A 23587-nucleotide genomic window follows, 5' to 3' on the forward strand; every position below is an offset into this window, starting at 1 on the left:
CAGCATGTACCGGTAAATGTCCCAGCTCGGAAATTACCAGCAGATTCTTGCGTCCCCCGTCCTTTGGAAGTGATTGTTCCCCCCTCAATTAACATGCAGATAGTCTGCGTTCTGTGAGGTTTCACGTTAAAACACACAGTTCCACATGGCCTGGGGCTATTTATAGGCCCTAAAACACTGCACTGTCCTCAAGCATTCAGACCCAGGTTATAACAGGCCGAATAAACAGTAAGTGTTACTGGGGGCCGCACTGTCGAATGCGGCGAAGCTCGAAACCTAAAGATAGGGTGGATGATCGGCGACTCCAGTTGCTGGTATAGAGTTTGCATTTAGGTTTGTACATCAGGTGGATTGTTATCTTTGCCTCAGGTTCCTGGTTTATTGGAATTTTACTCTCCTCACGTGGCAGTTCATCTTGCATACACTCCCCTGTAAGGGAACTAAAACCTTAACTTATTGTTTGCGACGCGGGTTGCAACCTCTCTCAGTCAAAATTTAACCCCTTTAGGAAATATTTTGCCCATCGGCATACTCTTGGCACCTCAATATATCTTGATTGGGACAAAATGAAACATAAGGGTCGTAATGCACAAATGTCTCGCTCATCCTGGGAGTTTAGCAAACCACTACCTCGGACCAAACCAGGGGAGGATACAACACAGATGTAAGATCATGTTATATCGCAATAGACTATATTTCGGACCCATGAAACATTAACAAAAGCGTTGGAAACATGTCCCAATTGGGAAGTTAATTAGCCCTTTCTCGTGCTCTCACGGCCGAATCTAGTAATCATGGTAGAAAAATCAAGACCCGTACCCGGGTACTTCCACCCGTCCTGACCGTTGAATGCGTCTAATACAACCTCTCGAGTGTACGTGGGAACCATCATCTACAATTAACTTTAATGCAACCCGACAGAAAGATATAGGCTATGCTAATCAATATACGTACGATCTAAAACCTTGATGGACATTATAAACAAACTTTGCCAAGTGTAGACCATATTTCTATTCAGAATATACTAAATCAGGTCCCCCATTGACACCGTACCATGGACATCCCTTCTTCCTTTCATACCGATATGATATACTACTGACACCTATAGGATTGTATTTTATTTAAATAGTTTAATTTAAACGCATCTAAAGAGCGCTGTCTGGGTAGTAGAAGAACGCCAAGGCGATAATGAGGTAGGTGCACAACAACATGGCGCCTTCCAACCAGTTGGACTCACCGTCCAAGATGACAATATTGGAGATGAAAACAGACATGAACAAAACTGCGGTCTCGAAGGTGCTAAAGTACAAGGACATTGGAACATCGACGGCCCAACCGACCAAAACCATGAACGGAGTGACAAACAAAGCGATCTGCAACGAGGAGCCGATGGCAACGCCGATAGACAAGTCCATCTTGTCCTTGACCGCCACCACAACGGCGGTGACATGTTCAGCCGCATTACCAACGATGGGGATCACAATAAGACCAATGAAGGTCTTGGAAAGGCCACTGTTTGCCACGAGATCGTCGATGGAGCCAACCAAGAAGTCAGCAGCAAAAGACACAACGATGGTGGTCAAGAACAAAACAATCAACGAAGCGATAAGAGACAAGTGCTCGCTCTCCTCAGAAGCGTCGGCTTCGTCAGTTGGCAACTGCACGCCCCTGGTTTGCTGGGCAATTTCGGTGATTGTGTTGTCTAGCTCGGTGTTTTGCTGCTCAAAGATCGACTTGTGGGTCCCCAACTGGAAAATTAAGAACAAGACGTACACCACCAACAAGATAATAGAGGTCCCTCTGGACAAAGCCAAGACTTGGTCGTCGGACGTCCCCGGAACCGGGAATTCCAAGGTGCTTATGAGGGAGCGATCAAGTAAACCCTTACCCGGCTGTGGGGTTGGCAAGGAAGCGTGGAAGGCAGCGGGGATCAATAAACCAGCGGTGGCCAAAGCCATCAAAGAGGACATGGTCTGGGCGGCGGTTTGGTTGAAGACCTGCTGCAAACGGTTGTACCCACCAGCAATGAAACAGCAGCCCAAAACCAACAAGGAGTTAGACAAGATACTCCCCAACATCGAGGCCTGCACGATTCTGACCTGGTTTTGTCTGAGAGCAATGATGGAGACAATCAATTCGACGGCGTTACCAAAGGTGGCGTTCAACAACCCACCGAGGGTTTGACCTACGTGTTCTGCCAATTCCTCAGTGGCAAACGCAAGTACCGAGGCCAACGGGATGATTCCAACGAAGTTGACCCAGAAAACAAGGTTGGACGACCAGCCCAAGTTGCCGGCGACGAGACCAACGGGAACAACAGCAAGGAGGAAGGTGATAGGGGAGGACGTAAACGTCAACTTGACCGACTTAACGGTCTGAGACACCACGGTAGAAGCCATATTGTAAAATAGTGACAATAAGGAGGAAAAGAGCAAGAACTTGCAGCAAACGTTGAATAAATATTGGTTGTGATTGCGGAGAGGAACTAGCTGTAGCACCCGTACCGCAGGTTCCCGAAAACTTTGGAGAACATGCATTAAGGCCCTCGTTTCAGGTACGATTGCTCGCTACGGTGACCGATCTCACCCAAATCGTTGCCGCCTGCATAATTATCCTGATTGGGACACACCCTGTCAAAATGAAAATATAAAGAAAACGAGGCTGTGTACAGCGACATACTTAAAATGCAGGATAGCTTGACTGAAGGTATCAAGCTTTAGCGGAGATTACCAAGCCAGACAGGTTGATTAGAGCTCACCAGTAAAACGAATATCAAATGTGTTATGCATTAGATATACATGGGAGGTGAGAGACACCGGGGCTACGTAGTTTCTCCGAGATGCGCGCGCAGTGATAAAATTTCCAGCTTCAGGGGCCAACACAATTCCGCTGACTGGCTATACTGTTGCAGTTACACGATAACCTTCGGTGCAGGAGTTTCACGGAAAACCCCAGTTGTCCCAAGACAAAACGGACTGCGACTTTTTTTTTTTATTGTTGCCAAATAGCTAAACACCTGTACGTTAGAATCTGACCGTAAAGAAATTTCAACCGGTGTACACACCAGAGTTTCTTCTTTAGCATCAGCAGCTTATCAGAGGGGTGCTTGAAGCTCCCGCTATATTTGGCCTCGCATATAGTACACGCTAATCTGAACATCTGGTTAACAAAAATTGATTAAAGAAAGAGTAGAAAGAAATATGAAACATAAACCACGAAATTTTGCGACAAAGGTGGATCTCACACCCACCAGCTCTACGCTCCACCTAACTATAGAGATCATCATCCTCATCGTTAGCACCGAAAGCAGCGCCAGAAGCGTCACCCTCAGCACCAGCAGCAGGGCCGTCGGCAGTACCGTCTGGGAACTTAAAGTTGGTGAACTGACCTCTAGAGGCTTGCAACTGCTGGGCGTACGCCTCGTAACGCCTCAAATCGGCATCGGAAACAGAACGCTTAGCGGTCTTCATAGCCTCCTCGAAGTGGCTCTTGGTGATGTATGGAACTGGATCCTCCTCTTCCTCAACAGGAGCCTCCATTTCAACGTCCTCGACTTTGACACCGGCCTCCTCCTGGGCCGCCTTTTCAGCCGCCTTCTTCTCCTTTTCGAGGTCGGAACGGATCTGGTATTCAATGGAGTCCTTAATGGCGAACTTGGCAGCTCTTTGCACAATATAGGACAAATCGGCACCGGAGAAACCATTGGTGTTCTTGGCAATCTCGTGCAAGGTCAAGCCTGGCTCTAACGGAGTCTTGCGCAATTGTGCTTCCAAGATAGACAATCTGGCCTTCTCGTCTGGCAATGGCACATAGATCAACTGATCAAGACGTCCTGGTCTCAACAATGCTGGATCAATCTGGTCTGGTCTGTTGGTAGCACCGATGACGAAAACGTTCTTCTTGGCGTTCATACCGTCCATTTCGGTCAACAACTGGTTCACCACACGGTCGGTGGCACCAGAGTCGCCCGGAGAGGCACCACGGGCCTTGGCAATGGAGTCCAACTCATCCAAGAACACAACAGTCGGGGCCGCAGCTCTGGCCTTGTCGAAGATGTCTCTGACGTTAGATTCAGACTCACCAACCCACATACTCAATAATTCCGGACCCTTAACGGAGATGAAGTTAGCGGAAACCTCGGTGGCGACAGCCTTGGCGAGCAACGTCTTACCGGTACCGGGTGGACCGAAGAACAACACCCCCTTTGATGGAGAAAGCCCGAACTTGGCGTACTTCTCTGGGTGTAAAACCGGGTATTCAACCGTCTCACGCAACTCATCTTTGATTTTGTCAAGACCACCGATGTCGTCCCAAGTGACATTAACACTTTCGACAACGGTTTCACGCAAGGCGGACGGGTTGGAGGTACCAAGGGCGAACCGGAAGTTTTCCATGGTGACCCCAAGGGAGTCCAAGATTTCAGCATCGATGGTTTCCTCTTCGAGGTCAATAAGATCCATCTTTTCACGGATCTGTTGCATAGCAGCTTCGGAACACAAGGAGGCAATATCGGCACCGACATAACCATGGGTCTCAGCGGCGATGGATTCTAAATCGACACCGTCAGCAAGTTTCATGTTCTTGGTGTGGATGCGCAACACCTCGAGACGACCGATAGCATCCGGGATACCAATGTCTACCTCTCTGTCGAAACGACCAAAACGTCTTAAGGCCGGGTCAATGGAGTTTGGTCTGTTAGTGGCAGCAATGACGACAACGTTGGATCTCGCCTTCATACCGTCCATGAGGGTCAACAACTGGGAGACCACACGTCTCTCGACTTCACCGTTGGTCTTGTCACGCTTAGGGGCGATGGAGTCGATTTCGTCGATAAAGATGATAGCCGGGGAGTTTTTCTCGGCTTCCTCGAACGCCTTACGGAGGTTGGATTCAGACTCACCGGCCATCTTGGACATGATTTCTGGACCGTTGATGAGGAAGAAAAACGCACCGGTCTCGTTGGCAACGGCACGGGCCATAAGGGTTTTACCGGTCCCGGGTGGACCGTACATCAAAATCCCCTTTGGTGGCTTGATACCAATGGACTTGAAAAGTTGTGGATGTCTCAATGGCAATTCGACCAACTCACGGATCTGAGCCATCTGCTTTCTGCAGCCACCAATGTCGTCGTAACCAACATCGGCGAGGTTGTTTTCCTCGTCTTCACGGTTGATTGGTTCGCCTTCGCAGTGGATAATGGTGTCCTGGGCAACAATGGCGTACTCCTCAGGTTCAACGTCAACAACCTTGAATTCAACCTGTCTCATACCACCTCTGACGATGAATAGATCGCCCTTTCTAACGGGTCTATAGGCCTCCACGAAGTATGGCTTCAAGTAAACATCGAAGAGAGAACCGGTAAGGCCCTCAACGGTGTCGGCAATAGGAAGCACCGAGATTCTGGAGGCGTACTTGATGTCTGGACATGGGTGCACGGTGATGATATCACCGAGGCGTACACGCAAGTTGTTACGGACAACACGGTTGACGCGGGCAATTCCGTCTTCCAAATCGTCATCGGCAAGGACAATAAGGACAGTGTCCTTTCTCTTCTTACCCTTGACGAGGACAGTGTCACCACGGAAGAGCTGGAGGAGCTCCATGGTGTTGGAGGACATGGAAATGATGGAATTGTCGTCGTTGACGGCATCGTCGACGATTAAGGCTAAAGAGGTTAGTACACAACTAGGGATATGAAAGATAGGCGAGCGGGAATAAACGAGAAATAGTGAATATTGAAGGGGCCACTGCCGTTTAATCACGGAATGCTATCAGGTATGAACCATTTGCTGGATATCTTAACGTTCAACCAAGAATGGCAGCTGTACACCCAAGAGATGTCCTTGAGTTCACGCCAGTCCATTGACCAAAAAGCATTGAAAATATCTTACACCACTTTTTCAGTTCCTCCTCGAACCAAGAAATAATACATACCATTGTCCTTCTTCTTTCTTCTCAAAATGGCGGTGGCGGTACCATCGTCTTGCTTGATATCAGAGCCAGAGGCATCTAAAAGCGGCTTCTTTTCATCAACCATGGTACTCAAATAGGGATTGTGTATACGTCTGAAAGAAAAACCAAGTTATTGTAAGATAAACTGGGTAATCTGTTTGCTGTAAAAGGTAGCTTTTAATGCTCAATCGCTAGATCGCTTTTGAATGACAACGCCAAAGTTGGCCCCCCGATTGAGATTTGACGTCGCCAGTTTCGCACACGCCCGCCGCGATTAGTGCTGGCCTTAAAGATCAGTGGCGAAAAAGACAGACCTTGCTGCGGGTAACAATCCCTAATCAGTGAGGGAGGAGCAGCTAGGTGCAGGATGACACCCTTCTATCGTCTTCCATGGAGTTCCAAACCAGAGCCAGAGCTTAGGTCGTGTAAAGGCGTCATCTAGTTTGACCAATTGTGGTACAATATCAGTAACCATCTAATCTAAATAAATATATAGGACAAATATTATGGTGCGACGGGTTGATGCTCGCGGAAGGATTTACGGGCAGTCTCTGCCCGCCGTTATACGGGTGGAATGTTTCAATTATATTTAGAGGTTAACGTGTCTAGAGACCGAAGCCCATACCACCTGGTTTGAATACTGGCCATGACCTAAGTGGCTACCCGGGCCATATACTAAATGGCGCTGGGGAAGCCCGTTAAACTCATACCAAGACCGCATAGGTCTGGGCTAAAGTTCAGGATAATGATTACACCCGGTCATCTGTCGCTAATTTCGCACCTTGGTGGTTCTTTAACAGGCCCCTCGGGGGTTTCGTTTCGCCTGTCCCATCTATACATAAGGACCTTCTTTCCGGATACATGGTCTACGGTAACCGATTATGGCGGCCGCCGTTATCCCAATCGTCGTTTAGTATCATCTGTATACGTCATACCCTAATGTCATTCGACTCTATCAGACCCCGTCATGAAGATTAATCTACACGTTTTCAACTGGTGAAGGTTATAACCATATATCAAACATACTAGCTATAATCTCAGAGGTTCTGCAGATGTCAGTAACATGCTGTCTGGCGGAACGTTTCGTTTGATCGGTATTTAAAGTCCAGTTGGATTACTTACTGACTTGTTGTTCAAGAGCAGCGGTTAATTCCTTGTGCAAAGCCCCTAATTTTTCAAAGTCAGTCTCCTGAGCTGGCCATTCGACCCCCAAACCGGTAGCAGCGTCGACCTTTGGAATCATGTGGAAGTGAACATGGTCGACTTCCTGATGGGCGATTCTCCCATTATTCTGCAAAATGTTGTAGCCAATGCCACCTGGACCCTCAATGGCAACGCCGGCGGCAATGGCGAGCTTCTTAGCAACAGGCAACAAGTCAGCAAGGTACTCATCTGGGATATCGTGCAATTTGGCGCCGTGGTACTTTGGAATCACCAAGGCATGGCCCTTGGAAGTTGGCTGGATATCGAGGAAAGAATAGGTCAATGGGGTTTCAATGAGCTTGAAAGAGGGGATATCACCTAGAGCGGGTGTTAGTTTTTCTGAGGTAAGGAGTATGGCTTGTGAAATGCTTCAACGACGTACCCTTGATAATCTTGCAGAAAATACAGGCGGCGTTATGGGCAGCGGACATCTTGGAAATGGTTGAGCAATGTGTGGTGGGATAAATCGAGCTTGGTAAAAAGGCTGGAGCTGACTAAAAAGTATGGCTTGTGGGGGTGGTCTCGCTGGGCTTACGGTCCAGTGGGACATAGCTGCCTAGTGAAAATTAAGGTTCAAAAGGGGTGCTTACATAAGCGAAAGAGTCAAAGTGTGGGGGAGCACAACAGAAAAGTTAGGTGTGTTTTTTTTTATTATTTCTGATGGAGAATAAATATTGAATCATTTCATGTTGCTTGGATAACACAGATCTGAGTAAGCCATGAGAAAGTTTGGAAACTACCTGCACCAGATGACTCGGTGGTGACACGATAAATTGAATGGCGAGGTTAACCTCGACCATGAAGCCCTCTTTAGATACCACTGTTTATTCATCCTTTTTTAAATTCCAACAGACCCTCTTATGGAACTGACGGCCACGCTGAGGAACCACTGGAAACTCTGTGCGCCGAATGGGAAATAGCTCATTGTGTAGTAGATGACCGCTAAGACCTCCATGATCCCACTCAACAAAGTCAAAATGGAGGACTTCACCACCACGGCAAAGTAAATGGTGGAAATCACGGATCCAAAGAAGATCACCGTGAAGGGTAACCTATCCTTGGAAATCAAATGCTGGATGTAGTTCACCGGCCCCTGTAGAGCCCCAAAGGACACGACAAAGAGCAACGATCCCAATGACCACAATAATCCAAACTTTCTCGGCTTTAAGGCCAAGACTGGGAAGAGGAAAAACCCGAGGAGGAAACAAGCAGCAGACCCCAAGAGACAACAGGAAAAGACCAACAACTTTTCGAACCGGGAGAGTTGGAACCACTCCGGTTCCTGGGCTGGTGCCTCACTGCCATCTCCATTATAGAGTGGCAATCTCGAGTACATATCATTAGCACCAGAGCTGACTTTGCTGGTGAAGCTGGAAAACATGCCTCCGATACCACCGTTTTCTTGGGCGGTCTCACTGGAAGGTGGGTTGGCCGAACTCCATCTCGCAAACTGGTTTCGGAAGTTTCTCTCAGTTTCACTACTCATATTGCGATTTGTTTTTATGCGGTAAACGGGTGTTTAATGTTGTGCTTAGAGGCACGAAGATGCCAGTTGACATTTAGAGAAATAATACAACCGCATGAATGCAGGAGAGTTGCCACGCAGCTTCGCCTCATTGTGAGCTGAGCCCAAGCGGCTCAGCTTTACGCATCGGTTCGACATACAGAGTCGTGTGCCTTCACTAATCTGATAGAGCGAATGCGGATTACTTTCAGTCTATACTTCAGATGCAATAAAATACTCTTGGTATCACAGCACTATTATTTACCGATATATCGAGAACTTAGAATCTTTGTCTAAATTTTTTCTGCATGGAGTAGATTTTCATTCAGACAGCGACGGGACCTTACTAAGACGTATAGTCAACATGCTTTTACACTATCTTTGGTGTGTAAACCACCATATAGCAGGCCAAACCTAAGGATTTTTCGGATACATTGGTCCCTGAAAGCCCCCCGCGAAATCTTGGGGGAAGCATAGATATAGCCTATTTCGATCGATTTTATTTTCATACAGTGTAATATCCAAAGTTTGAGTAAACGTACAAGGTCTTGCCTAGAAGTTGCTGCTGTGTCCTGTGAATTGCGGTTGAATGTCCCAACTTTGTTCAGTGGGGAACAAATTCGCATTCAAGCCGTCCGGCGATACCAAACACCTTTGAAGGTCTTCATTTGAATATAGGGGAATTACTGAAAAGCAAGCTGGAAAAGAAACTATCCCATTATCCCTACCGATCTGTCGTTTTTGGTGTACAAGCCCAGTGAGGCAGGTGAGAATGCCACATGCAAATGTAACGCTCAACCTCCATGTACAACGGAAGATCTGGGGAATCTGGTCAGTTACTACCTGTAATACCAAAACATAATTGAATAAGCTTTGAGAAAAGTTATTTAGAAAGGAAACCCCGCCTGGCCGGACCATAGTTTCCTTGACCCGGTGAGATCACATGCAGATGCTGGAGGCACCCAGGTCTGCACCAGGATCAATGGCGTTCGACTCTTGTAGGTTTAGCCTTCGACAGAATGAAGCGAACTTCGTGTTCTCTGCCTGAGAAATACAGGGGAATTATCCTAGAAGGGTGCCTGCCAACCAGAAGGGGATAATTTCCTCTGGTGAATGCTAGCTAAATGTCTATAGCGAGACAGGATAGTACCAAAAGACCTTTGCACATGGTGTCGCGGTCGTAACGACATGCCTGTAGCTTTTCCTCAATATGCAGAAATTAAATCGTAGGCCGCATTACTAGAGTTAGGTCCGGCCATATATCAAGGAGCGACCAAGGGCCGAAGAAGGTTTGGTGAGATTGATGCAAGTATCTGCAGGGCCTGCATGCAATTTAAAAAGCAGCGGACTAAACAATTCCCACCCACACAGCATCGAAATTGCCGCAATAGGAAAGTTAATTGAAGACTGTGGAAGCTCGTGCATATTTATGCAACCTTATGACGCACGTGTAAACCTGACAATGCAACGCGACAATTAGGCCGAATAGATGGGCGAGACCTAATCTCGTGTCTTGCTCTATCTGGCGATTCATCTGGGCGCGTAAATTTTATGCAGCCACTTTATTTCGGACGTGGAGTCTCCAGTAGTTTTTACTGAAAACCCCTCTATTGAATAGCTCTAGACGCATGAAAATACGAATAGACTAAGCAAGGCCAATGTTTTCCTTTCCCCTGTTTTCTGTCTTTGCATAGCCGGTTTAGTTACATCCCTTAAAGATTTTTGTAGCTCTTCACAACCTGATGGCTAGTCCCACGCGAGTGCCACCCCCTTCTAACGGTAACCAAGCTCACACCGTAACGTGTGGGCGTACATGTTGCAGGGATAGTAAAACGGCAGCTGGTCCAGATGTGCCGCATGGTTTCACCATCTGCCTGTACCCCCCCCTTGCTACTGCATTGGGCGAACTGATGCACGAGGGCATATCCGTCAAGAAATTTCCGACTTCTCGCACCATGATAGCTCCATATATTTAGTTGCAAAACCGCTTCTTTTTTTTAAATAATTTTCAGCATATATTATTCCAACCTTTTCTTAAGCCCATTGCCTATTTACTGCTGTAAGGTACTGAACATCACTAGCTTTTTCCCAGATAGAACTATAAAAATGTCCGCCATCGCAAAAGTTCCCGCTTCGGTTGTGCCAGCTCTCCCAAGCCCAAATCTTCTTGCACGCTCGGAGTTTCCTTCAAGCGCCCCCAGTTCTACAGTCTCTAGTAGCGCCACGGCCTTTAAGCGTTACTCCAACCGAAGCTCCAGAACGTCTGCCCACATTTACCCAGAAATTATGACTGCAAACCCCTATCTTTACACAAATAACCCGGAGGGACCTCTTGCAAACTACAAGGAGTACGCATCAACCCAAGACGTCTCAACGGAATACTTTCCCTCCCCCAAAACACCTAGGAAGTCGATGGAACCCGGTGAAGCCGCCATTTTAGGCAAGGCCCCTAGACGGCAGTCTTATCGAGGCCGTGCTACCAAGGGTGCCGCGAGCTCCCCCGACAGTACGCTCAGCTCCGTCTTCAGTAACGAGAGAGATTCGTATCGCTTGTCACACAGTAATACAGTTCTGCCTACGGACGTGAAACATAGTGTGTTGACAGAGCGTGCGAGGGAGAAGCGCGTGAGCATGAGCATACCTGAAATGGAATTTGGCGCGGTGTTAAGCCCAGATGTGCCCTGGGAGCGGGTCAATCGAGCCAGTGTGCACGCTTCTCCAAAACAGATCAGACGTCTTGAAGATACCATGAAAGACTTGAAAGTCTCCACGCCAGACAATACTCTGAAGCCGTACTCCTTGGACCAAATCATCCCCGAAAAGCGCCCACTTTCCGCGTCGAAGGAAAAGAGCTCCATCTTTTCGTTCAACAGATTGAAGAAGGCGGTATTGAAGAAAAAGCCTGCCGGCATTTCCAAGGATATGATTTCCGGTCCGTGTGAACTCACCAGCAGCACAATTCCAGACGTGACAATGAGCCAGCCGAGGTCCGTGTCCGCAATGACGGGCGAGATAGTGGTTCCTGCTGCGTATATGCAGATCAACCACCTTCTTGACGATTACTACCGTCGCGAACAAGATGAAGAGGAAGAGAAGCCAGAGCCACCGTTGGTTGTACCAAGTACCAACTACACTCACTCTAAACCCGCGCTTAAGGGCTACTCATCAAATCAAACAGCCAGCACCTTGACGCTAGACCAGACGTTACAGAAGAGCTTCCGGAGCAGATCCCAGGCAAATAACACCTACTCCCGTCGCAGTAACCAGAAAACATCAGGAACGCACACGCAAGCTCAGATACAGCTCTCTCCAGCCCACAGAGACATTTTGGACATGGTGGATAGACAGCCTGTGAGTATGGGCCACTCCAGGAGCCAGTCAAGCTACACATATTTCTGAATTCACTGGGATAGACCAGACCGGTCAATTGGAAACGGCTTTACCCGCGTGTGATAGGTTCTAGGGGGATTGATAAGCCAGAGCACGTCTTGCTCTGCGAAGGGCGGAGGATAGACCAGGGCTTTTTGAAGTTCCTAGGGAGCCGAGCTATAGATCTCAATCTGTATTATTTGAGATGGACTATTACGAAACCACACTGTTGTGGTATTCCCAAAACATGCACGGTTTCAAATCAACTTGTAGATAGGTACTCTGCCCTAAGCGCTCCCCTTTTCCGTTTTAGCCAGAAACTTTGATAATATATAAGCTTAAAACTTATTATTCCTGTACTTTGTGAGCCATCAGTAACCTCTAAGGATGTATAAATGCGCCCGCTTACTTCCGCCTGCATATGCAGAGACGCCTCAATGGAAGATGGCGAGGCGGAACCGAAGCCGAACATCTGATGATTGGACTCACGTTAAACTCCTCGTCTATGCATGGAACAGTTCCAGGAACATATGGCCCTATAGGGAACCTTTAGGCTAGTTTGGGCAAAGAATAGAGTCGAAACTTGGTATATGCCTCATACAGAAGCTGGATCTTTGACTGCAAGCTGAGCTATTTACTCTACATGTAAATCATTTTCGCGTTTCAGTCACCAGATTGTTTCCGGACCCGATCCGAGCAGGATAGCAATATTCCCTAGAGCAGTCTAAAACGTACTAGGTAAAAATATTGTTATTTCGGCAAAATATTTTTCGCTAAATGTTGGCAACCCCCACTTTGTCGAATCATGTGTAGCGCAGTTTGAAGTATCCTGCATGGTTTGAAGCATCTGGTACAACGTCCCTGACGCTGCTCCGGCCAAGGATGACGCATGCCTCTCCTTGCACAAGTCTTGACAACACAAAAAGTGGCAGAGAACTCATTGCTCACTAGTATACATTTGTAAATAATTAGAATTACAGAAAGCAATGTCCAGATCAGCTGTTAAACAGATCAGAGGTATCATCTTTGATATGGACGGCACCTTGTGCTTACCTCAGGTACGTACATAACGCTCAAATCGCACATTCCCTTGACCAGCTCCTAACACTTATTTAGGCGTGGATGTACGGTATGTACATGTATTTTTGCACTTCCAGTTTCATACTAACACTGCTAGAGGAATTTAGAACCACGCTAGGCTTGGCGCCCGATTCCAAGACAGACATCTTACATCACATCGCAGCTCTTTCGCCGGCAGAGCAGGAGCAGGCGCACCACAAGATCGAGGCAGTGGAAGTGAAGGCCATGACCCAGATGCAGCCACAACCAGGTTTATCCGATATTATGGCCTATATCACCAAGAATAATCTTCCACGGGCCATCGTCACGAGAAATAAGATGGTCCCTGTCAATCACCTCATGTCGCAGTTTATGGAATCGCACCATGTGTTTGATCCGATCATCACGCGGGACTTTCTTCCGACAAAGCCAGATCCGGCACCTTTGTTACATGTGATCCACGAGAGATGGGCCGAGAGGATTGACCCTGAAGATGTCATGATGGTGGGCGATTCGATCGATGACATGCAGGCTGGGGCTAGTGCGGGGTGTGTCACGGTGTTGGTGGCGCACGAGAAGAACGGGTACTTAAGAGACAGAGACATAGTGGACTACGTGGTGAAGGATTTGGGAGAGATTGTCGGGTTGCTTGAATCAGGGGTGACTAGCAAGGTTAGATGAAGGGGATATGGCTCGTAATTTGGTTCTAGAAAGGTCTGCAGCTGAACTGTGCCATACTCTAATACAGAAGTGTCCATAATAGGGATTATTCAGCACTATATTGTTCACGGTATGGTGTATGTAATTGAGACATTTGTACGCAAAATTTTGGATGAGTAGATTTATCTTCAGAGATGCCCGCGTCAGGGTATTTGGTAGGTCTGAGCTCTGATGGTATCTAGATTGAAGTACCTAGTTTGTTATGTTTCCGCTTTAGGGTTAGCACATGGGTTGCCAGTATAGACTTTAGGACAAAAATTAAGCGCCGAGCCAGATAATCACCCCGGCTAGCCGGTAAAATGGTTTAGAATTTGGACAAATTAGAGAGCGTTAGCGTGGTATGTGTCTGCTACGGTTTGGGCACAGCACAAAGGAAGCGCCCTTCGACTGTAACATCCCAAGTATATCATGAACCAAACTAGAAATACCATTCACTTCACAATTGGTTTAAAATCGCTAATACCCTGAAGTCACCATTGAGCTTTTCCTCCTGCGTCTGAACTGTGGTATGGACATGCTCACGCCCAACAATTCTGTGATTCTAATGTTTTGGATTCTCGGCAAACTTATGCAATCAACTATAGAGATCCTTAGGCCTTGACGAAAGAAGTGTTGTCTTTTCAGTCCCCATCGCCACGCAACCGCCAATAGCTGCGTGGAAGCCTGGTGGTGGACCCATTGAGCTATGAGATGCGCGGACCACCGCTCAATTCCTTCACTGTTAATAATTATTCATGCTGCTATCTTCTCCCGAGTTTCGATGTAAAGCAAAACCCATAAACCCGGTATGTATTTATATTTAAACTGCAATGATTTGCTTAATCCATAGGGTACAGCCCCAGGTTGATAACAGTCCCTTGTTGCACTGTGTCGTGCCCCTACCACGCTTGGCACAGGCGCTATCGGGATTGATAGCATGTCCAGCCGCTTACCTATACCTCCACCTGGCCAAACTGTTCTAACGCACCTTTATAATCCACTCAAAACTCCATGACCTCCGCCGTGCCTTACAACCCCGACGACTTTGACGTTAACAACCCGTTGGGCGACGATTTCGATAATAACCCGTTGGGCGCCGATTTCAGCAACAACCCGCTGGGCGCTGATGTTGCCGCCATGCCCCCCGCGTTGGACTGGGGCACGGAAATTACATTTGAGACGCCCGATGACACGGTCGATGTTCCAATCGACGAGCCAGCTGAAGCCTCGACGATTATCCCGGGCCACACCATCACAGCGATCGTTTCCGACGAGGAGCTCCACCGCTTGCTCCCTGAACGGTTCCACGCGCAAAAGTCGCAGGCGAAAATTACTGTCAAAATCAGCACGATCGACTTTTCCAAGCGTGAAAACCCGATCGTAACCCTCGACTTCACTCTTGAACACTTGCCGGGCTACCGCAAGGCAGCGTACAAGGACGTGCGGCGTTCGTACGCGGCGCTCGGCAAGTTCCAAAAGTACCTCGAGATAGCCAATTTGGAGGTGTTTGTGCCCAGCGTGCCGCCTGCGGTCACGAGCTACCCTACAGGCGAGCAGGAACAGACAAAGGTGCGGAGAGATCTCCAGAACTGGTTGGACTACGTGACGGGGAACCCAGTGGTGATACGGGACGATGAGTTTGTGCACTTTATCGAGAGCGATTTTGACTACACGGTGATCAACGCACACCATAAGGCGGCGGTTGCAACGGGCTTGAAGCGCAAGACGTTGAAGCAATTGCAGCCACCGTACGACTCGTTCACGGAGTTGGCAGAGTTCCGGCCGTTTGTGAAATCAGTTTACCAGACCGCCACCAAGCTCACCAAGCAGATGGAGCGAATTGGGAGGTTAGATCGACTCCACAGTGTGGCGCTCGCGGACTTTGGCGCCGCGTTCCAGCCGCTCGCAGAGGCCGAGGCTGGCCGTGCGCGTGCGGTGAGCCACCCGGGCATGGTGCGCATGTGGCAGAAGGTGGCCAAGACACTTGCGGCGAACGCTGACTTGCTTCTTGCACAGTCGGCAGTGGAGCTTGCCACCTTAGGCGATGAGTTCCGCATCGTGGCCAGCGATGCTTACATCGTCAAGGAGTGCTTGACAAACCGGCACTTGGTGATGCGCGAGCTCATCCAGGCCCAGGATTCCACCAAGAGTAGCCACACGCGCGTGGTGAAGATTAAAAACCGCTCTGTGATCGACCCACTCAAGGTGGATGAGGCCATCAAGGCGTTGGAGTTTGCCACACAGATCGAGAAGAACTTGACGCTCCAGGTCAAGCGCATCAGCGGCGAGATGATTATTGAACGTGGCGAGATCATGGCGCGCATGGAGACAAGACTTAACAGTGCCGTGACCAGCTACACGTTGGCAAAGATCGAGACCGCGCGCAAGACGTTGCGCAACTTGGAGCAGATCCGGGGCGATATTAGGGCTGTTGACGAACGCGGCGGCTTGTCGCGCTTGGGGAGGGACCATTTGCCCGCCAGGGGTGAGTGTGGGGCTGCATCACAGTCAAACAAGGGCGATAGCTGGTCTAACAGGACCACCAGAGCGATTGACGTGGTTAAAAACAGGAGCGATGAGCAGGAAATGGAGCCCGAGGAGCCCCAAGGTCCGGCCTTCGATGCCCGCAGTGCCGCTGCGTTACTCGGAAGCTGCACGTTTTAAAATTACCGAAAAAGACCAATGAAAAAGGTAAAGAAAGGGGTACATGAATGTGTAGTGCGGTGCGATTATTGCTCGGTAAGCTAATAATCGCACCATATATCCCTCTACCTAGATGGACCGGTTGGTAAAATAAGCTCACTGACATGTTCATGATGGGTAAATAAGTGACACAGACCTCACTGCAGCTTACAATGGTGTAGGTTTACAATCATATCTAAAGACGACTCTTGCAATTTGTCAAAAGCCCATAACTGGCCCAAGTCTTGGTTGAATGTGCGTGGGTTTAATTTGACGCATAATTATGGCTTTCATTTGATGTAGGCTGTCAGGATAATAATCCCAGACTTGAGTTGGCTATGAGGTTTTGACGAATTGTATGAGCTATTTTTAGATGAGATTGTAAACCTACATTATTGTTATTATTACTTTGATATGCTCCGATACAGTTATTCACAGACTGACCAGCGAGGTTTTAACTAATGTTAGTATTTACCGAGGACACTATTCTTGCTGGTTATATAGCTCAAACCTATTCAGGCTAAATTCAGAGAGAAACAACTATGCTATAGGATTGTCATTGGCAAAAAATGTAAAACCGCTACAGTTGCACTGGTTTTCCTTTAGATAAGACCTCTGGAAGGCTCAAAAAACAAAACTCGATTCAGAAGATGTTACAAGGACTATTCTTCCAGCAAGTTTAAAGTAAACTAAATTATTCCATTCTGCGGCAGTGATTTGTGGTGATTGGACTGCCTCGACAGATCTGAAAGTGATCCGAAAGTGATCCGAAAGTGATCTGAAAGTGATCCGAGCATCGGAGGATAATACCCGTTTATCTAGAGAGTGGATCTACATAAACAGAAACTTCCGTAGATGCTACAGTCCCCCAAGGCTCTTGGAAAGACCATCCCAATACAAGTATTTTTAATATTGTAACGTAATTGAATAACCCTGAATTCCAATCGTATATTTCTGTTTATCAGTGCCGGGTTTCAATTGCAGTTAACGTATAGAACTTTCTCAAATTGTGTCATCGCGCCGCAATTCTCAAGATTTTGACAGGGTAAAGCTGTCTTAAGCGCAGCCTCTAGCACTTGTCGCCACCTTTACATGTCCCCTCTAATCCCCAGCTTATCCCTGTACCCCGGTAGACGATCATAATCTTAAAATAACGTGAAACGCTCCACTAAAGATGCAGACCACCCGAACTATTCAATATACTCCCGGGCACTCACATATATGAACTAACAGCACCCCTCTATAACCCATTCAATGTCTGAGTAACAAAAATATGCTCTCCCCCCGAAACCTCTCTCGATTTTAGTTGTACCAGTGTCTCAGACGCATATCGTGTAAATTGCGTCTGGGTGTTCTGTCTGACACCGCGCGGACCACCCGGAACCGGCTGCAGGCTGGGGTACGCCGGAATACCCGTTGAGCAACCGTCAGTGCAGCATGGGGTAGCGCAGCCAAAGAAGATACTTAATCCTTTCCAAACCCCGAAAAAAGCACTCCTAGCAACGTCCTGTAAAGCATAAACCCTACTATTGCTCAAGCGGACCACCAGCTGTGACATCGTGCCCTCAAAAGTCCCGCACCTATCGTTCCACCTCTCGGAAAGAACCGTGGGGCGAACTCCGAGAGCCTAGCTACCGTCCACGGAATAGTTCCCTCCACCCTGGCCACCGCATATTCCAAATACTGGTTATGCGCCCTGTACCGCTGTTCCTCGGTGCCCCGATAGAAATTTCAATAGAGCAGTCCGGGGAGGAGGCGTCTCTAGCTAAAATGTGTAAGCCCAACCATTGTAGCTTTCTTAATTACCTCTTTCCCCCACACTATCCTCTCTATACGGAAGCTATCATCTCTCTAGCTATCCCCAATCTTGTCGGAAGCCATCTCTCTGCCTTCGGTACTACAACTTTGTTGAAGGCGTCTCACTAACATTCATCGCTAGCCGCCAACACTCTAACCGCCAACACGCGTGTCCCCAAGCAAACTCGAGAATTCAACATCCCTCCCTTAATCACATTTTTTATTCCGGTATCGCCACGCGTTTGCCCCTACAAAGTAATCTTTAGGTCTATCTGAGTCCACCACTGATACCTGTATCTTCTGCAGCTTCACCAACACAACACATGACTGGTTTGAAAGAAGACCCATCCTTCAGCGACTTCACATCGTTCGGGTTCACGTCGCTAAACGTCGTGCCGTCACGCCAACAACACCAGGAGTTTGCCGCGAGCCACAGGGCACCGCCGTCAGACGATTTCTTGAGCCTCAACGATGCGCAGCTCGAGCACATCCCTACGCCGGATGTCGTAAAAGAGGAGGTGCCGTTCGCAGATTTTAACCTAGACGGTTTCCAGCACAACTCCAGCAACCAGCTCATTGACGATTTGGAGGCGTTGACGTTTCCCAACCAGGGCTTTTACGGCAACACCCCCGCCCCCGAAACGTCCTCTACTACGTTCAGTCCAATGTCCGCGGATATCAACCCTTTTGCAAAACCCCACAACGGTAGTGTCAGCCACACCCCATACTTCAACGACCCCGTGTCGCGAAACGTTTCGCTTTCGAATCAAGGATTTCAGCCCCCGGGGCAGCTATACTCGAGCTATAACGAGGTGAGCCCTAACGCTGGTCCGCTCGGAAGAACCATGTCCATTTCCTATAACAACCCCTCGCAGTTTGCCAGTCCGCCGGTAAATTCGCCGTATGGCAACGACGGAAGCCTCACCGAGTACGGCTCATCGTTTGGCTCCTATGACGCCAGTTCGTTGAGGTCGCCTCCGACCTCCTCCTCCTACCTCTCTGGATCCTTCTCTACCGTCCGATCCCCGCGGCAGAGTATCGTGTCGCTTGGCTCTCCGCCGTCTGTGCCAAATCTGAACCACGGAAGCGTCTCGGGGCCTACTCACCCCAAGCAACTTCTTTCCAAGGATGACAAGCTCAAACGCCGCAGAGAGTTTCACAACGCGGTCGAGCGCAGAAGGCGTGACTTGATCAAGGAGAAGATCCGTGAGCTCGGGAACATGGTGCCACCGTCGTTGGTGTTGAAGAACAGCGGCGAAACCGCCAGCCCTCCACCGGTGGCCACCACTGGCTCTAGCCGGGACCGAGACAGTAAACCCAACAAGTCGATTATCTTGAACAAGGCCGTGGACTATGTCAGCCATTTAATGATCACCTTGGAAAGACAGAAGAATGGCTTGGAAAATATGCAGGACCGCTTGTCCCAGTTGGAGCAGATGCCGGACATTGATGTGAATAATGCCTTGTTCATGCCCCCGAAGCCGTACTCGACCGAAACTCATATGTCTCACAGCTCGCTGATGTATTCGGATAATAGCTATTCGTTGGGGGCGGGGCACCAGCAGCCGCATTCCCAGCCTCCACCCCAGTTTTCGCCAAACTTTGATGACATTTTGGGAAAAGGGGGTGACGACTATGAGCAGCAGTACATGCCAAGTATCCAGTCGCAACTGACGGTGAATTTGCAGTCGGAGAACCAAAGACTAGCAGCGCGAGCGGCAGTGGCAAACGCCAAGTTGCTCCAGAGAACGGATTCGGCATTTAGCATTGGGGGCACGAATAGGCGAACAACATCTGCGGGACTGCAGCTGGCTGGAAATGGGTACTTCAACCCAGATGATTTCTTTCCGGAGATTAAGGTCGAGAATGGCGGGCCTATGCGTGCGTTTGAGAATGAGGGTGACGAATTTTGGGGGGTTGACGGTAAGTTGGGGTTTTAAAGATCCGAAATACACCCCAGATTCGTTCCAGGGGAGGCCGACCTGTTTTCCCAGACTCTGCTACTGGATGCACCGAGAAATATTTTGGCTATTGACTATTTGAAGGGCCTCCCAACCGGCGTGCGGGGAGGTTGGATAGTTGACTACGGGTTGTGCACATTTTGAGATCTGTGGTGCCCACTTGAGGCGTAGCCATTTGTGAATTATTCCTATAGGCACACACTTTTTTTTCTTCCCTTGAGCCGTTTCCACTTCCAGTTTGTACTCTGGCGAGCTTTGCCTGCTCGTCGCATCTCCGTCCTATATTTATTTCCCAATGTCTGGTGCTGTATTTGACCTTTTTTGTACACCCTCTACGACGTCACGTTATTTTCTTTTTATTAGCTGTTTGATTTCAACTTCATCGCCCCGGCGAGGGTTTCGTTTTTCATGCGAATATAGACTTTGGAGTTTCCCCGCACAGTCCTGGTTGTCTTGTGTTTTGGGTAAAGTTTAATATATTTCTTAATAAATCTGAGTAAAGATGGAGAAAAAAAAAGATTAAAGTCTTGAAGAATCCTGGTGTAAAAGCAAACCGGGACTGATATTTTATCAGTCTTGGCCATCCAGCAAGGTATAGTGGGAATCTCTGTAAGCCTATAACCCTGTTGGGATTTGAATAGGTGGTAAAATGCGAAAAAGCACCAAGCCAAAAAAACCCTAGTGTATTAATGGAGATCTGCTACCTGTAACCTCTGCCCCCGCTTGAGGTTTTACTCCCATAAGGTCGCGCGCAGTCCTGGTTTATGCACTTCCCTTACTGAGCTCTGCGGCCCATCTGCGACTATAGCTGCGACCCGCGACCTGCGTTACATAAACAACATTTGCAAAACACATCTCTTCCCCGCCATGCCTAAAGACAAAGATTACTTAATTGTTCGCTCGAAGAACGCCAAGGGCTATGACTACTCCACAAGTGTGGTCCTTCCCGAACAGCCGGTGCTCCCGGCGTACGTGTCGGACAAAATGCTGGACCACGCAGATTACCAGCAGTTGTTTGAGGACGTGGAGGGCGAAAAAAAGATCTCAAGCATGGGGGTGTTGCTTGGCGGTCGTAGCTTTAAGTTCAACTCGTTCCAGTTGCCGTCGTACATGTCGCGGACGAAAGGTACGAGAGACGACTCCAAGATGTTCCTTCTCGCGAGTGACTTGGCGCCAATTCTCAACTACCGTGACGCGCACCACTTGTTCAAAAAGAACAAGCAGTTGAACAAGATCTTGACCGAGGCGCGTGACAACGATTTTTTGTTGCGTGAGAAGCTCATATCGCCAAAAATTGTTGGCAAGCGCTTGAGCGCAGTGACTGCGCGCTCCGTTTACTTGGTGTTTGGCGCGCGCGTCATCATCGACGGGGTGCGCATCCGTGACGACTACTGGGAGTCCGAGTTTAAGAAGCAGGGGTTCACCGAAAAGAGCCCGGTGGACACACGCAAAACGGCGGACGAAATCGCACACAGTGTATTGCAGAAGGCGCTTCAGGCCGCTAATGCGAAGTCCGCAAGCATTGGGAATACACCGACGCAGAGTGCGGCAAATCCCGGCTCGAACCTCCACAACAATCAGTCGTTCCAGCTACAGAACGGTGAGTTGTCCTTAGCACAGTTGTTTCCCTTGGCTGAAAACCCGAAATTTGTCAACTTACAGCCGGATGAGCGCGCTCAGTACTTGGAGACCCAGCAGCACACACTTGTTTACCCCGGACAGGGCTTCATCAACAGCTTTGAGGTTAACTCATTGTTGAAGGTGCCACAGTACATGGCTGATTCCAGCGCTAAGGACGTGAAGAAGAACAGCACCATGGGGCTTAGTTCAGCCGCGCTCTCCGCGGCATCAAACGTGTTCCTGGCGATTTCAAACGAGTTTGTCAAGATTCCCGTTTCGGAGAAATACGCATCCAAGGGTTACGCCGAAAAAGTGGAGACAGCGCACTACGAACGTCCGCGGTATGCGGTTAACGGGTTGCCTTACTTCAATCCGGCGATTAAGACGTACGTGAAGGCCATTCCCGAGGAGAAGCTCGCGGTGATCGAGTTGCAGCACTCCACGTTACACTTGAACAAGTTGATGCAGTACAACCGCAGGTTGCGCAACAAGTCGTGGCACAAGTACTATCGTCAGAAGGCTGGCTCGGCTGAGGTGAAACAGGATGAGTTCCTGGAGGCGCGTTACGAGGGAGAAACCACCGTGGAAGTGGTCAAGACGCAGAAGCGGATGAACGGTAATGCCTTGGGCCGGTGTAACATCAAGCGGGTCAGGCCAATTTACGAGCCGGAACCGGAGAGAGTGCGTGTGACGGCACCAGTTATGCCTCAGAACGGGTTCCCTCTCCGTCATCCCCATGCTGGGGTGCAGTTTCCCGGACACGGCCATCCCCACGGTCATCCGGGACAGAATGGCCACCCGGGACCGACTGGGCATCCAGGACCGCATGGGCATCCGAATGCCGTCTATCGCTAAGGACGAATATAGTTTTATGTAATTTGAATTCAACGAGAATATTGATAAGGCTTGTTTGGGTGTTGTAATTGAGTCTGAGGCTATGTCTAGGCCATGTCTAGAGCTAATTCATATGGGTAAGGTGATCTATACAAATAGCGGATCTATTTATAATACAGAGGGCATTAACCATATTTGACTGAGCTCAAACCTGCAATACCGACTTATAATCCTGAAAATTTCAATTCGAATTTTGTAAAGGAGTCTCTGAAGTTAAAAAAATTGTCTGAACTATAGTCCAGTTATTTACAAATATTTTACCTTTCGTTCGTGTACCAGAATTTGTTCTTTCGCCTGAAGGAGCGATGATCTTGACCCGTTACTATCAGCTACGGAAGTGATACGATTGAGTAGATATAAAGCTATCTGAAAAGTTATCTACCAACTGACAGTTATTCGGAGTTCTGCTGCCCAGCATTCAGCCGTTCAGTTGGTAGATCGGCTGTCTTGCTCTATGAGTTAGGTCGATATCTATATACTGTGGTATATCTAGTAGATAATATTGGATACTGTTAGCTAGCTAAAAGAGAATACTTTCTATGTAAGATATCTCCGTGAGAAGGATAGTTGGTGGCCTTATATACTGAGGCGGATACAATGCCAGGGTGTCCGCTTATCGGAGGTAAGGAGACAATGGACTCCGACTTCAGTCTAGTTAAATGGCACCTTTACTAAATATACATAGTTTTAACCAATTTGTCTATATTCTAGATCCATAGCTGAGGAAACGAAGACGAAATACGGTGCTTCGAAAATGAGGACTAAATACAGTGTTTCATAAATGAGGACGAAATATGGTGCCTCGATCAAAGAATAATATACCAAGGCACAGCATGTGAAGGGCTAG

General features: G+C 48.4%; 9 protein-coding genes across 9 annotated transcripts; 5 read left to right on the forward strand and 4 right to left on the reverse strand.

Moving 5' to 3' along the window:
* Positions 1-1003: 1003 nt before the first annotated feature.
* On the reverse strand, positions 1004-2553 carry VCX1 (Vcx1p). Its single transcript, XM_019128019.1, has one exon. The coding sequence runs from the start codon at positions 2397-2399 to the stop codon at positions 1146-1148; it is 1254 nt and encodes a 417-aa protein (XP_018987124.1). The 5' UTR covers positions 2400-2553; the 3' UTR covers positions 1004-1145.
* A 713-nt stretch (positions 2554-3266) lies between these two features.
* CDC48 (AAA family ATPase) lies at positions 3267-7586 on the reverse strand (the record flags this gene model as incomplete). The annotated part of the gene is made up of 4 exons (XM_019132434.1): positions 3267-5665; positions 5935-6041; positions 7071-7473; positions 7538-7586. The coding sequence occupies 4 exons, from the start codon at positions 7584-7586 to the stop codon at positions 3267-3269; spliced, it is 2958 nt and encodes a 985-aa protein (XP_018987125.1).
* A 407-nt stretch (positions 7587-7993) lies between these two features.
* Positions 7994-8641, reverse strand: SFT2 (Sft2p; the record flags this gene model as incomplete). Its single annotated transcript, XM_019131562.1, has 1 exon — positions 7994-8641. The coding sequence occupies one exon, from the start codon at positions 8639-8641 to the stop codon at positions 7994-7996; it is 648 nt and encodes a 215-aa protein (XP_018987126.1).
* Positions 8642-10298: 1657 nt separating this feature from the next.
* On the forward strand, positions 10299-12366 carry BABINDRAFT_160039 (uncharacterized protein). Its single transcript, XM_019128020.1, has one exon. The coding sequence runs from the start codon at positions 10766-10768 to the stop codon at positions 12056-12058; it is 1293 nt and encodes a 430-aa protein (XP_018987127.1). The 5' UTR covers positions 10299-10765; the 3' UTR covers positions 12059-12366.
* A 642-nt stretch (positions 12367-13008) lies between these two features.
* BABINDRAFT_160040 (HAD family hydrolase) lies at positions 13009-14139 on the forward strand. The gene is made up of 2 exons (XM_019128021.1): positions 13009-13157; positions 13206-14139. Exons 1-2 carry the CDS (start codon positions 13151-13153, stop codon positions 13766-13768), a joined length of 570 nt encoding a protein of 189 aa, XP_018987128.1. The 5' UTR covers positions 13009-13150; the 3' UTR covers positions 13769-14139.
* Positions 14140-14763: 624 nt separating this feature from the next.
* VPS17 (retromer subunit) lies at positions 14764-16450 on the forward strand (the record flags this gene model as incomplete). Its single annotated transcript, XM_019132307.1, has 2 exons — positions 14764-14914; positions 14966-16450. Exons 1-2 carry the CDS (start codon positions 14798-14800, stop codon positions 16448-16450), a joined length of 1602 nt encoding a protein of 533 aa, XP_018987129.1. The 5' UTR covers positions 14764-14797.
* Positions 16451-17321: 871 nt separating this feature from the next.
* On the reverse strand, positions 17322-18045 carry BABINDRAFT_160042 (uncharacterized protein). Its single transcript, XM_019128022.1, has one exon. It carries the CDS (start codon positions 18024-18026, stop codon positions 17709-17711), a length of 318 nt encoding a protein of 105 aa, XP_018987130.1. The 5' UTR covers positions 18027-18045; the 3' UTR covers positions 17322-17708.
* Positions 18046-18307: 262 nt separating this feature from the next.
* RTG3 (Rtg3p) lies at positions 18308-20363 on the forward strand. The gene has a single exon (XM_019126846.1). It carries the CDS (start codon positions 18589-18591, stop codon positions 20203-20205), a length of 1617 nt encoding a protein of 538 aa, XP_018987131.1. The 5' UTR covers positions 18308-18588; the 3' UTR covers positions 20206-20363.
* A 730-nt stretch (positions 20364-21093) lies between these two features.
* BABINDRAFT_165325 (uncharacterized protein) lies at positions 21094-22701 on the forward strand (the record flags this gene model as incomplete). Its single annotated transcript, XM_019130321.1, has 1 exon — positions 21094-22701. The coding sequence occupies one exon, from the start codon at positions 21094-21096 to the stop codon at positions 22699-22701; it is 1608 nt and encodes a 535-aa protein (XP_018987132.1).
* Between the last annotated feature and the right edge of the window lie 886 nt (positions 22702-23587).

This window comes from Babjeviella inositovora (genome assembly GCF_001661335.1).
Source record: "Babjeviella inositovora NRRL Y-12698 unplaced genomic scaffold BABINscaffold_2, whole genome shotgun sequence".
Lineage (NCBI taxonomy): Eukaryota > Fungi > Ascomycota > Pichiomycetes > Serinales > Babjeviella > Babjeviella inositovora.

What these genes read in the sequence shown, in the direction of transcription:
- VCX1 (XM_019128019.1), bottom strand. Translation starts at nt 2,399, where the DNA reads ATGGCTTCTACCGTGGTGTCTCAGACCGTTAAGTCGGTCAAGTTGACG.
- BABINDRAFT_160039 (XM_019128020.1), top strand. Translation starts at nt 10,766, where the DNA reads ATGTCCGCCATCGCAAAAGTTCCCGCTTCGGTTGTGCCAGCTCTCCCA.
- BABINDRAFT_160042 (XM_019128022.1), bottom strand. Translation starts at nt 18,026, where the DNA reads ATGTCACAGCTGGTGGTCCGCTTGAGCAATAGTAGGGTTTATGCTTTA.
- RTG3 (XM_019126846.1), top strand. Translation starts at nt 18,589, where the DNA reads ATGACTGGTTTGAAAGAAGACCCATCCTTCAGCGACTTCACATCGTTC.